We start from the raw sequence: 13,384 nt of genomic DNA, 5'->3' as shown, positions 1-13,384 counted from the left end.
ATGGGGCGGTGCAAAGAAAAGAATTCGGTCGTAGATGTTGTAGGGCTATTTCTATTCACGAGGAGGGAATCTGTAGATTAGGTCGGTCGTGTTATCAATCTATTAAGAAAAATTGAAAGACGATATCACAGCTCCTCTTCGCATGAGTGAAGAGTTCTATGAAACTGAAGATAGTATAGCCGGTCCCCCATCCTCGGTACCAAAGCAGCAGGAAGAAAGTGATGATGATGGTAGGCGCGGCGCCGTTGTATCTACTGTGACCCGTAGGTTTGGTGTATGCAAACGGGGTTTTCGGGTTGGGTGGTTGAGTGATAGGGAGGGGAGTGGTCGCTGGTTACATGTATACTGAGAGGGGCGCTTTGTAGGGCGAGCGTGTTTCCTGTCGGTGTGGTTGGATGTCTGTGGTGTGGGTTGCTACTGGCCATGGCATTCTAGTGGATAGGCCTGCATCTTATTCTCCCGTGTGTGCGTTTGCCAGTCTCCCAATCAACGCACCGCCGTCTGCGTTCCATCATCACGCAATAAATCTCGCAAACATTCCCCTATTCGTTACTATAAGCCATCGCCAGCTCGATCTAGCGCTTAATTAATAGCATCATCCTCTTTTTCTGCATACAATAAATGAATTAACAACAACCCTCCTTTTCTAGGGGCCTCGAGTGATCCTCCGTGATCCACAATACATAGCTGAAACGTGACACATGACTCTCGCGGGTGTGGGCGACAGGAGAGGGAGCTAGAGTGCCATTATACGCATCTACCAGCGACATGTCTCGGTGAGGGTTGGGTTCCACCTTTCTTTGGCGCACGCTCACTATCTATTACTTGTAGCCGTCACTCCAGATGTAAATACTTTTTACAACTTGCCCCCCCAATCCGCTCGAAATAGAACACAGCGCGCATTCCCACAAATCGAACAAGCGCCCCATATCAGCCGCCCAGAACCTGGATGGGCGAAGACACAACACTCTCTACACCGTTGAATTGAGCAAACCTAAGTGGTCATTATGTATCATCATATTGTCCCCTTCCTACGGAGATCATCATTAGTAACTTTTACCTTTATATCGGGAGACTGCTGAGATGAGGATAGAATCTAATCCAGTACACGATGCTCGCTATTGGAACCCCCGGTGGGACCCTTAGTTGGCTGTGAAAGCAGCATGACCATCAAGAGCATATACTAGAGGTATGATAGTGTTTCTGGCCTAAGGTATTTGGCGCAATAGGCCCTCGTGCATAATGTTAGACTACCCCAGGGCGGGTGTTTGGATACCTTTGTGGAGTGCACCATATGAGTAGAGCGCTCACGGTCCAGAATACAGTTGGTTTTATTCCTCACTACGTCTCCCACCCTTAGTTCCCACCGAGCCATCGTTGAGGTGGTAGTGTACACCCCCAGGCCTCACAACAAAGGAGAGAGTGACAACGATGTTTACTATATAGGGAGAGAAGGCGGCCAGCTACAGGCCTAGAGAAACTTACCGACCCCGACTAAAGGGACCCTATTTTTTTTTTTTATGAACAGGCGGCACCCTAGGAAGAAAGCTTAATCACAGCTAATCACAGTTGATCACTCGCGCATGGTCTATCACTCGGTCTTGGTCTTGGTATGGGCCTTGAGCCCCGATGGTGTTTAGATAATTTAGCTTCGATTATTAGATACTCCACCGCCTCTCCGTACTGCTCTCAGATACCTCTTTGACTAATAATACCGTTCCGTACATAATCACCACTGCTACATTTCCCTCAGTTTTACCTCACCTCACCACACCACCCCATACGTCCCACGCCCTCGCTCGAATACTCTCCCACTCATGCACTCTCCAAGATAGAAAACAAAATCTCATCCTTATTCATAAACGCATACCGGCCCGCCTGCCGCCAACCGTACCCACTCCACTGCACACTCTCAACGAAACAAAGAAAATAAAGAAACATTACTACTTAGATTGCAATTGGACGAGGTGAAGAGTAAAGTGGAGAGAGAGAGTTAATAGTACAATATGTTCTTCTTTTCCTTTGCTGGCAGTGAGTGATAAGGCGTGAGTTAAAATGAGGAGAGAGGGAGGGAGGCCAATGAATCAATCAATCCCATCAATCAATCAATCAATAATAATGGACAACACCAAGAGAGGATAACAGACTGACAAACTAACAATCAACACAGAACAAGAAAAAAGGACGAAAAGGAGAACGAGAAGGTAATATAAAACTATCGCACAACAGACAGAAATACAGATAGAACAGAACAGAAAGAAATAGAAAAGAAAAAAAAAAATTGTTTTCCAATCCGGATCACGCTCCTCCCACCTAACTCCAATCTTCTGTCACCGTATCCTACCCTAACTAAACGTTTAGTATATCCTCTCGAGTCAATGCGATTGGTTTACGCAGTGGTAGTAGCGGTGGCTGTTGCAGCAGCCTCAGTAGCAGCGGCGTCGGCCGTGGGGGCAGCAGCAGGAGTTGGCTCCGCGGCGTCGCCGCCAAAGATGCTCTTGCGTTCTGTGCTCGCTGCCGGCTCCTCAGATGCGGATGCCGGGGCAGGAGTGGGCTCCTTCTTAGTCGCGCGACCCTTCTTGGCTGCAGGCGCCTTTGCTGTTGCGGTGATTTCCTTGGCCTTTGATGGGCGGCCACGCTTCTTCTTTGGCTCTCTGTCGGTTTTGTTAGCATATTTCAAATTTAACGGCGGGGACGGGGCAGTTACTCGGAAGTGGTGGCATCGGTAACGATGCTTTCGTCGCCGACCATAGGGACATCCTCCTTAGGCTCTTCCTCAACTGTCTTTTCAGTGGTCTCCTCGGGGGCAACAGGAGCTTTGCGTTTCCTGCCAGCAGTAGCCTTGGGTTTAGGCTCTTCCTTTTCCTTGGGAGCTGGGGCAGAAACGACGGGTGGGACGACCTTCTTGGGACGGCCACCACGGTTCTTAGGTTTGGCGGCCTCGGCTTCGGGGGCTGCCTCTGCCTCGGCTTCCTTCTCGGCGGCTGGGATAGCGTCGGCATCACTCATCTCAACGTCAGCATCCTTGGTCTCAGCGGACTTGCCGGCAGCTTCAGTGGCGGTAGATGCAGCTTCGGGCACCGCTTCCTTAGCGGCAGCCTCCTTGGCTTCTTTGGCGAGTTGAGCCTTGGTGGGCTTCTTGGGGGCAGGAGCTTTCTTCTCCTTTGGCGCTGACTTCTCTTTAGATGTCGCCTTCTCCTTCGGCGCGGCCTCTTCCTCTTGTGGGGCAGGGTCCTCTTTAGGGGCAGCCTCCTCCTTAGCTGCAGACTCCTCTTTGGCCTTTTCTTTGGTAGTAGCCTTTTCCTTAGAGGCGGCCTTTTCTTTGGAAACAGCCTTCTCCTTCGGCGCAGTCTTCTCCTTAGTCACAGCCTTCCCCTTTGGTGTAGTCTTCTCCTTGGGCGTAGCCTTCTCCTTGGAGGTAGCTTTTTCCTTGGAAGTGGCCTTCTCCTTTGGTGCTGCCTTTTTCTTTTCCTTGGGAACAGGCTTCTCTTCCTCACTCGGCTCCTCGTCTTCGTGGTCCTCCTCGACCTCCTTCATGCTCTTCTTAGCCACCGCAGCGGTCCTGGCAGAACGTGCACGTGTCGGCTCCGATGGCGGCTTCTTCTCGCGCTTCGCCTTTGGCTCACTTCCAGCCGCTGGCTGGCGGCCACGTTTCTTAGGTGCTGGCTTCTCCGCCTCCACCTCAGCCTCAGCCTCTTCAGCCTCAGCCTCAGCCTCGGGTTCAGCTGCTGGGGCGGCCACCTTCTTGGGGCGACCGCCCTTCTTAGGCGCCGGCTTGGGCTCTTCTTGTTCGGAGGGCTCGGCGACAGGTTCAGCGAGAACCTTCTTAGGTCGGCCGCCAGTTTTCTTAGGCGCGGCCTTGGTCTCAGCCTCGGCCTCTGACTCGCCGGCAGGAACGTCGGCGGGCTTCTCCTTGATCTCTACCTCGACTTCCTTCTTCTTCTTGCGGCCGCGTTTTGGCTTCTCGGGTTCACTGGTCATCGCGTCAGCACGTGGAATAGCCTCTAAAGTCACGAAAAACGCAGCGAAAGGGGGAGGGGGTTCCAACGTGGCAGCCTCGACCTCTTCCTCCTCGGTGTCATCTTTCTTCGCAGCCTTCTTACGCTTTACAGGCGCGCCAGGTCTGTTCTCTGCGACATCCTTTAGGACGTGTTAGCTACATAGTCTATCGCGTCAATTGAGCAACCAAGGGAAAACAAACTCCTTTCCACTCCTCATCGGCAACGTGGCCAGCCTCAACAGCTACCTTGATTTTCATTTGAAATTCGGGCGTTAGTTCGTCGTATCCGTCTAGCGCTGTGATGTCAAGGCCTTTGTCGGTCGTGAGCTTTTGGCGGATGTTGATAAACTGTTTAGGTGTTACGCAACCCCTTGTGGTGTGTTAGTGCTAGTGTGAAGGGAGGGGAAGGAGGAGAAGTGAGGAAGGAAGAGGCAGGGGGAGAGGTGGGTAGAAATAGAAAGGGGAGCAAACCAGTGCCGCCAGTTCCAACCTGGGAAGCCTCCGTCGACCCAGGAACCGAAGCGGAGCTCACCCTTGGGGATCTTGGCTCTAGCGCAACCGACAACTTTGCAGGCAGCGCGGCCGTTTGAGATTTCTGTTTTTGGTAGTGATTAGTTGGTTTTTATTTTATTTTTATTTCTTCTAATTTTTGAGTTATTGGTTTATGGATTTTTGGATGTATGTGTTTGGGGATGGGAAGAGAAATTCTTTCAAATACGGCGCGTGATAATTTTCAATTTCGACGCCTTGTTTTTTTTTGCGTTTTTTTTCCCTCTCTTTCTTTGTTTTGTCGGGATTGGGATGGGGAAGGGAATGTGGCAGAGAGAGAGGGAGCAAGGGAAGAGGATACGTACCAGCTCTGTAGGTGGACATGATAACCAAGTCGCGGCAAAAAAAAAAGTGCTGCTTTTGATTAATTTGCTAATAGGGGAGAAGAATTTTTCTTTTCTTTTCCTGCAGGTGAGGGGAGAGAAGGGCAAAGGGAGCAATCAGGAAAGAGGGAGGTTGGGGGGGGATGAATGGGGTGGTGGTGGTGGTGGATGTGGATGGATGGATGGGAAGGATAGATGGCAGAACGATGTATGTGAGTATATGTATGTGTTGGGTGTGAGTGAAATGACGTCTGATGCTATCTAGATATTCTTGCCGAGAATAGGGGAGAAAGAGCTTATCAACTCGGGTGGGAGTTGAGAGAAAGCAAAATAGATGAAGAGGGAAGGGAGAGGGAATTAAAGGCGAAGAGGAAGATGCAGAGGAAGATGAAGAGGAGCGATTGATGGGAATTTGATGGGGGCGTTGATGCTACTACGGAAATGATAATTCATTGCACACCGAGTGACGCGCCTGGAGGATTCTACATCCTACATCCTATGTTACCTCCAGCTGCTTGCTGCTGATATGATGCGCGTACCGTTTGTTTTGTCACGTAGAGTGCAATAATAATAATAAATAAATCAACGCAGCCAGAGAGGGTACCACACTATCTGGGGATAAATAATGAAATGATACAACATGGCAGGCATCTGTTTATTGGGCATGGGCATCCCATTGTGTGTCTCCGCTCATATACTGCAGATAAAATCAATACAGTATCTAAACCAAGTCTCAACCTTATAATAAGAAATAACAATAAAGAAAAGAGGGCATAAACAAAAGAGGAAAGGCAAAACACCACAGCACGTGATACGTATACGACGTCGATACATGCCATACAGTTATGCGTTAAGGCAAAACGGGCGAAAAGAAACGCAGATACTAAATGCAATATCTACAAAAGTCCATAACCCACATTACAAACATCCCAGATCCCGGAAAAACAATTGATCCTACCACACATCCATGGCCTGTACCAGGGTTCCAGTTAAGCGGGAAACAACCAACGGCCGCCAACCCCACCAAAACGAACGAAAAAAATCAACCCCACCTCCACACAAATCCACGACACCACTGCCCAGATGTCATGCTCTCCGTACACCGGTCCCCCCGATCAATTCTCAACTCCTCGTTCACCTGTACTTTTTTACTACGATCCTTCTTTCCAATACGTCGTGGCGGCCGCCGAAGACTCACTACCGCCTTGAGAACCAAGAGAACAACGTCGATACCCGTAACATCTACCTCTCCAACCCTTAAGTACACCTACCGCCACCTCCTCAATTCCACACAGTGCAGCTGGCTGATCATATCTCCACAGTTTCACACGCCACCAGAGCACGGCCGAATGGCTCACGAATATCAACTTCTCGTTCCCCCCACCCCCACTCCCACCCCGCCACAATACTAATGCTACTCCCAACGAAACCCGAGAACCTCCCCTCGACCCACGTCAGAAGCGATTTCACTTACACGGAGATCTAATTCACGACGGCCGTTTTCCAGACCTATATGGCATTACCATTCCCCCCAAGCCTCCAATCAAGAACCCACGCTACGAAGACGCCTGGATATCGCATCTCCTTACAGGCCCATACTTACCTCCAGAATGGCGGCGCGAAGCAGATATAGTCCCGCCACCAGATAATGAGAAACTACTGCTCTTCCTAGAGCGCGCGAAAGGCCATAAACATGACCTGATTGCGGAGCTAGTGGTGAGAGGCGAGTGGGCAATCGCAGTATGGATTGTGAGGCAGTTGATTCAACCGGGGTTCGAGTACCCGGAGGTAGTGGAGATGCATTCTGTATTCGACGAAACACGGGGATCTACGATGATGGATGGCGACTACGACGTTGGTAGGGCAGAAAAACAATACAGTGGTGGGATTCCGTCGCCCGCAATTGCAGGGCGCTCAGGATTGTGGGTATTGGGGGATAAAAAGGTCAAATGCGATATCGAGAGGCGGAGAAGAGGATATGGCGTGGTGCTATACTCACTCGCTGGGATGGTCATAAGGGCTGGGACTGAAAGTGGGGACCGGGGGTACAAGGATCTGATGGCGACAGTGAGACAGGTCCTGGCGTATCTGCACACGGCGGGGTTCATGCCAGATTCGCTATATGATGTGGGGCGCCACCCAAGGTTATATTTGCTCCGATCCCGCATCCTTGCGTCACTGGCCGACGCAATGTGGCGAGCTCAAGAGGCAATGGCTGCAGAGGAAGCTGAACGTCTGGGTATTGTAGGAGAATACCGAGGTTTCGAAGTCCCCCGCGCCAGACACCGTTTTGAAGTTTGGGGCGGCGGTACTAAAGATATACCCCCACCACCAGCCTCACCGCCGGCTCGCATACACCAAAAAGATACCCCGCAATGGGGTAGTTATTCTGAACGTGAGGTCTGGCTGGAGCTCATACTCACCATTGTTGTCGAAACAGGGTATGGAAACGTTGGAGTCGATGTTGTACGCCACGCTGCCTCCCAGGGTTGGTCTTTCGTCAATTACCGTAAATTATACCCAAACGAATACACATCAAAAGCACTACTTTACACGACACCCGAGCCTAAAGCCGGGCCCTGGCAACTTGAAGGCCACTCGTTGGATCGACCGCCGGTCACTACGCATCCTCTGTCACTGCCTGACACTCTTCTCCCTGGCGTTGTCGACGCAGCTGTGGACTCGACCGCCGAGGGCCGTGGCCTTGAATCTATGTTCATAACGATCCTCTCATACGCCAAATCATTACCCATGAAGCGCACGACGCTCCTGAGACTCCTGCGCCACCCCGCTCTCCTCTGGTCCAAAAATGCAGAAGTAATGGAAGCCGGCGCCACCATCCTCCTCGAGTTCGAGAATGGAGTTAAGGCCTGTAATATGTTTTACACGGCCCTCGACCTGCACATGTCCAAGCAAAACCTTCCCGGAGCTCAAAGAGTGTGGGCGATTCTGCGCAACCGCACAATGAACATCCAGCAGATTCCCGACCCACTGCTCGCCCGCTACCTCATGTTCCTCGTGAGCCGCCGAAATCTGGGTTATGCATTTGAACTCGTCAATGCCACCACAGTCGATGGCGAAACTTTCCCACCAGTTATCCAAGACAGTGCCTACAACTCTCCCTACCTTGCACCCCCCCTTCTCGCTCTCGCGGTGGCTTCAAAGAGCCAACCGCTGTTTGATCGTGTCCGCACAGCACTAGCACTCACCGATCCCCGCAGGATCACGAAGTCAACCTACACCTCCCTCCTCAAAGCAAACCTTGCATTCGGCGACTTCACCGCCGCCAAAGAGGTTCTTAGCACGCTCTCCACCTACGGCCACACCATTGATAGCGTTCTCGTTGGTGTCCTCGTCACCCACGAACTCGAGCGCGACCGCGCCGCCGGCTACGCCTTCGTTGAGTCGGGCGCCGGCGTCATCCCCTTCGACCCCAAGAACCCCGGCCGCCGCCCTAAGACCCGCAACCGTAAGCAGGCAACCGCCGGGAAGATGCAGATCTCGCGAGACGCATGGATCTCAGTGCTGCGGGAGGCGGTCGCGACGAGGGATGTGCCGCGGACGAAATGGGCTATGGCGAATATGGGGATCGATCTGGAGACTGGTGCGGGGCTGGACACGCTGGCTTTCAATGTGCTGTTGAGGGGTGTAGCGGTGGGTCAGGGGTGTGTCAAGGCCATGGAAATGTGTCATAACCATCATACAAGGGGTGAGAAGCGGCCGGATGGGGCGGTTATTGGTGATAGCGTCAGCTTTAGGACAGTGATGCATTGTGCGGTAAAGGAGATGATTGCGCTGGATTCGGAGCACGAGAAGGATGATTGGGTGCCGGGCAAGTGGTGGGATCCCATGTGGGGCAAGATGCCGAAGCAGAACCTGAGCAAGAAGGACAAACTGAAGGACAAGGCGGAGAAGGCGGAGAGGCGGAAAAGGAGGCAAATCAAGAGGAGAAGCATCGAGCTTGTTCTTGACTGGTGCTGGAGAGAAACGAGAAGGAGCGGTATGGGTATTAAGGACGTGGAGAGGACTGTTAGGGTCTGGCTGCAGAAGGATAGATGGACAGGGTTTTTAGAGTAAATAGCTATATATCTCGGGGTGTGTGCGTGTAGACTTTTGGTGTTGTTTTTAACAGGAAAGGGGAGTTTTTGTATAAATGCATGTGTATATGTAGATGTATATGTAAAAATAAGTCAGGGTCCCTTGTGGGGGCCAAATAATCCAGTACGGTTATATAATTATTCGAAATTATATAAAGCAGTGGTTATAATGAACTTCCTGAGGGCGTCAAGTTCTGTTTTGCTCTATCGTCTCTCGGTTATCTTGGCCCTTAATATAGATTCTTATCTCCAAGAAAATTCCAAAGAGGCGAGTGATGATATGTGATCGAGTGATATACTGTGAATATAATTCCTCGGATAGGGATTGACTGCAATATTATGCGCTCCTAGACTCCAGCTTACTATAAGGAAAGCTATAATAATCCAAAAACGTCAATTCTCAGTCAAAAGGAAGGACAAACGTATAACTCGAGGATTCCGGATAATCATAACTAGGACATAAGTTTGTTTCTTGATACCACAACAGTCAATTAACGTCATGTTCAATTCGAAACTACGCGCGGTTTAGGGGCGTAACGTTCTTGAAAAGCGTGATAACCGTTATCATATAGGAACAGTGCATGTATTTTACGACCAGAATGGCCATAGATAATATTCCACCTGCTGGGGGTGCTATGAACGCTGACTCCACTCTGAAAGGCTATATGCAGCCGGAGTGATTGTCAAGCGATAGTTACAGTAGCCTTGAGCGCACCTGCCGAGCACGATAATGCTTTCGAGCAAAGCAGCACCGCACGAGGTAGATTTGTTGAAGATGGGTGAAAGAACATTCAGAGAGAGATCTAGGTTCATATATAAAGCAGATATATATTTGATCTCTTTTCTTCTATACATGGATTTATCTAATCTCTGCTGTGTGGGTGGGCATGTTGATTGATCATCGAGCATGTGGCCACGCTGCGTAGATAATATGGGACGAATGAGCTCTTGATTCAAGCAGGGAAAGCATTTCTTCTATCTCTTAAGGAGGGACTCTTCACTACATAGCCGAAATTCATAAAGAGTCGTGTAGTCACATCGGGATCAAGTACATAGGCGAACGAACGAGAAACATGATGAATTCTCTGCTACCCGAAAAACAGAACCCATAAACCCATATATTTCCACCACTACTATCCACATATATATTCGACCCACCGAGGACACATCGGATCAATTATCCTTGCCAGGATCATTGACAGAAGCGCCACCCTAACGCCTATGCTTCTCTCCGCCGTCCCCCTTCCAGGAGTCATCACCGCCGCTGTCGCCGGATTGGCGTCTGGTTTTCATAAGGAAATCAAACCCCTCATCACCGGAGCCGGAGGATTCATCATCGCTGCCACTCGAGCCATCTCCACTGCTATCATCATCGGATCCGGATGAGATGTCCTCACCGGTCTGGCGTTTGAATTTCTCATCGGGGAAATCTTCGTCATCGGGGATATCGACGCCTGGACCGCTTTCATCTGGGAAATCTTCGTCCTGGCGTTTTATGTACTGTGGGACTAGACTTGTGATGTCCTTTTTGGCCAGATAGGCGAGCGAGGGGGTATCCGCTGGGAGAGGAAGAGCAGTGATAAAAGAGAACGAGAAGAGAGCGCTGAGGATGACGGTTGAGACCTTCATTTTGCTGACTTGGATAGTGAGGAGTAAATATATGAAGAGAAGCGCGAAATGGCTGGTGGATGGCGGGGAAAGAAGCGGTGAATAGAGTGGAAGAAGGTCGTATTTATACACTTGAGAAGTTGCCATAGACTCTCATAATTCTGACCACTGATGATCCACAGTGAATGATTTGTAAAGGTATCCAATTAAGCTAGTACCAAACGCCTATCTTTCCGCTTCAATATGTCTACTCCCCTTGTTGAGGTGGGGTTAACAGTAGCATGCGGTAAAGCCGAGATTACTACTCTACTAACATGATCACTAGTTGATATTTAATTACTAAAACTTATCCTTGTATTCGAATATCCAATGTGGTACTATTTGAAGCGATCATTGGTGTTTTCTCGAGCTACCTGATTGACTAAGGCTAAATGGCGAGGCATAATTCACGATAATACTACGAAGCATTGATAGTAGGAGATACGCAAGGACTCCATGTGTATCAATTGACATAGAGCAACCCCTCATCTTCAGGACTTAGGCTTTTGATACCCTTGATATGTGGGCCATTTCTGATACAGAAGGAAGGTGAATGACCGTGGATCATGTTCTGAACAGCACACTACACAGAATTTCAACCCTTGTGGATAACGCTACTCTCGGGGCTCCTACCTAGTTATACCGGAGCTCTGCAAGGCAAATGATCATGAATCCAGCTACACACAATTACATAAATGGAACACGATCCATAACATCAGTTCCTTGCATGGAGGTATTTATGCGTCGCTTTTGGGTTAGGGATAATCATGCTCAATGAATATCAATCAATCGTACTGGACAAAGCTTACCGATATACCCAGCTCCCATTATATCATCCTCGCCGCAAGGTAACTTTGATACAATACGGCAAACAACCATGGATTCTCTCCATCACAGCTTCCTAATACCGGCTACGAATCCACCTCACCAGGCTCGGGCTTTATCCCATCCTTTCTACATACGAACCCTTGATCAGGGCAAATGTCCAATAGCTAGACAGCTGCTATGTAGCTACCATTGTGCTCAAAAATCAAGGCGTACATAGTACAAGCCTTGACCGGAAGGCGTTTTATCTCAGGTCTTTATCTACCACGCAGGTCTTTCTTTTCTGCAGTAGCTGATGCGGCTCAAGCTGTCTGATAACTGGTTACCATGATACGTACAGCTGCTAAAACGGATATGTACTGGGTATCATGGCCAATCTTGAGGCTCTATTTAGGCTTGAGGCTCCACCCCGATCTGTGGACCGTGCCTTAGACCTGCAGCGGGTGGATATGGATGCTCTGGCCGGAGTGCGTAAAACGGAAACTACAACCTAGCTCTGAGTCTAGGACAACCTGAATGATATCACAATACTATAAATAAAAGGATATCCAAATAACAGACTGAATAGATCGCAGAAAGAATAAGAAAGAAAGAAAAAAAAATACTATGTAGGTAACAGTTCGAATGAAATAACGCAACCTATTGATCTCCAGTACCAGCGCCTCATACGCACATGAACTTAAGCTTAGTAGCCATATGTACTTGATGCCTGCCATGATTCACCACAATCAAGGTCTCAACCCTGCTGCGATATGCATGACCAGAGTAGAGACAAACATCCAAGAATACTGCAACCCCCACAAATGGCCTTGGAGTCTCAAACACCTTGCGTCTCGAACGTTTCCCGGCCGGCCCTCCGTTGATCATGATCTCGAAACCGCACCACCTAAATACATATATTCTTTGTCATCTATGTGGGTTGAGTTGCCAAGAAAGATGCTCGGCTTACTTTATGCAAGCTTGAAGGCCAATGATCCTGGTGACCCAGTCGACTCAATCCTACTGGCCAAGATGTACATAGTCTTATAAAAGCGTCTCTGCCATATTTCGGCCCCTCGAGTAGTTGTCCTCGGGGTGGATAAGGTCCTGCGGCGGAACAGTGACTGATTCGACGCCGATACTTATTCTCTCCTCGACTCGTGCTAATATAGATCAACAAGTATACAGCCTGCATAATGATGGGCGAGACCATTTTGGACGAGAGTAAGGCTCGTCTTGTTCCGTCTCTTGGAAGTCTTGAGACTGATATAAGCTAAACGTAATTTAGATTTGGGGTGTACATACATAAGAACTTGTATTGCACGGTGACCGTGATTTTCGCACAGCAACATTTCAAAAAGGGCTACATGTGGTTCATAAAGCATTCATACTATCTAGGAGCCATATATGTTTCTAGAAATCCCCCAGCTCTCTAATCACATAACCATCGATCTTTTGTAGTTATGGAGTCCTCCTAGCCGTTACGTTCCACGACGCATCCTCATCCATAATCATAGGAACGTTTGTCACCCAGCATTACATGGTTAAATCTAGCTTTCCATCATTAGTGACTTCCAGAAGTGAAAAATCCTTGGCGAAAAATTGATGAATTGAACCTCCAAAGTTCAAAGTGGACACCTGGTTTGCCTCATTTTGGAACACAACTAATGAATTATCAATCAATCATGCCTCGTTTTAGATTGTTTAGCATCACTTGGAGGTCTCAAGACGAGATATATATCTCGTCTTGCCCCAGGGTCGTCTCTTCATGTCTTGGGACATTGAGTCGACTCGTGCCCATCGTTATACAAGCACTATCAGGAACCAAGACTTTATAAGGATTTGAGTCACAACATTTATGGCTCCTGCACGTATGTGTTACTCATGGTACAGGGGGTTGGGTAATATAATATGGAGATCTGACTTGTTAAACTAGAGGAAGCTGTGTCTACGCACAATGTAAT

At 49.2% G+C, this 13,384-nt stretch overlaps 3 protein-coding genes across 3 annotated transcripts; 1 reads left to right on the top strand and 2 right to left on the bottom strand.

Moving 5' to 3' along the window:
* Window positions 1–2,389: 2,389 nt before the first annotated feature.
* H6S33_007855 (uncharacterized protein) lies at window positions 2,390–4,873 on the bottom strand (the record flags this gene model as incomplete). The annotated part of the gene is made up of 5 exons (XM_044839213.1): window positions 2,390–2,654; window positions 2,708–4,140; window positions 4,202–4,370; window positions 4,472–4,595; window positions 4,855–4,873. 5 exons carry the CDS (start codon window positions 4,871–4,873, stop codon window positions 2,390–2,392), a joined length of 2,010 nt encoding a protein of 669 aa, XP_044688728.1.
* Window positions 4,874–5,960: 1,087 nt separating this feature from the next.
* On the top strand, window positions 5,961–8,949 carry H6S33_007854 (uncharacterized protein; the record flags this gene model as incomplete). The annotated part of the gene is made up of 2 exons (XM_044839212.1): window positions 5,961–6,133; window positions 6,195–8,949. 2 exons carry the CDS (start codon window positions 5,961–5,963, stop codon window positions 8,947–8,949), a joined length of 2,928 nt encoding a protein of 975 aa, XP_044688727.1.
* Window positions 8,950–10,181: 1,232 nt separating this feature from the next.
* Window positions 10,182–10,598, bottom strand: H6S33_007853 (uncharacterized protein; the record flags this gene model as incomplete). The annotated part of the gene is made up of 1 exon (XM_044839211.1): window positions 10,182–10,598. One exon carries the CDS (start codon window positions 10,596–10,598, stop codon window positions 10,182–10,184), a length of 417 nt encoding a protein of 138 aa, XP_044688726.1.
* Between the last annotated feature and the right edge of the window lie 2,786 nt (window positions 10,599–13,384).

Source organism: Morchella sextelata (genome assembly GCF_020137385.1).
Source record: "Morchella sextelata strain SCLS chromosome Unknown scls_24, whole genome shotgun sequence".
NCBI classification, from domain to species: domain Eukaryota; kingdom Fungi; phylum Ascomycota; class Pezizomycetes; order Pezizales; family Morchellaceae; genus Morchella; species Morchella sextelata.
This window is presented reverse-complemented; position numbering and strand designations above follow the sequence as displayed.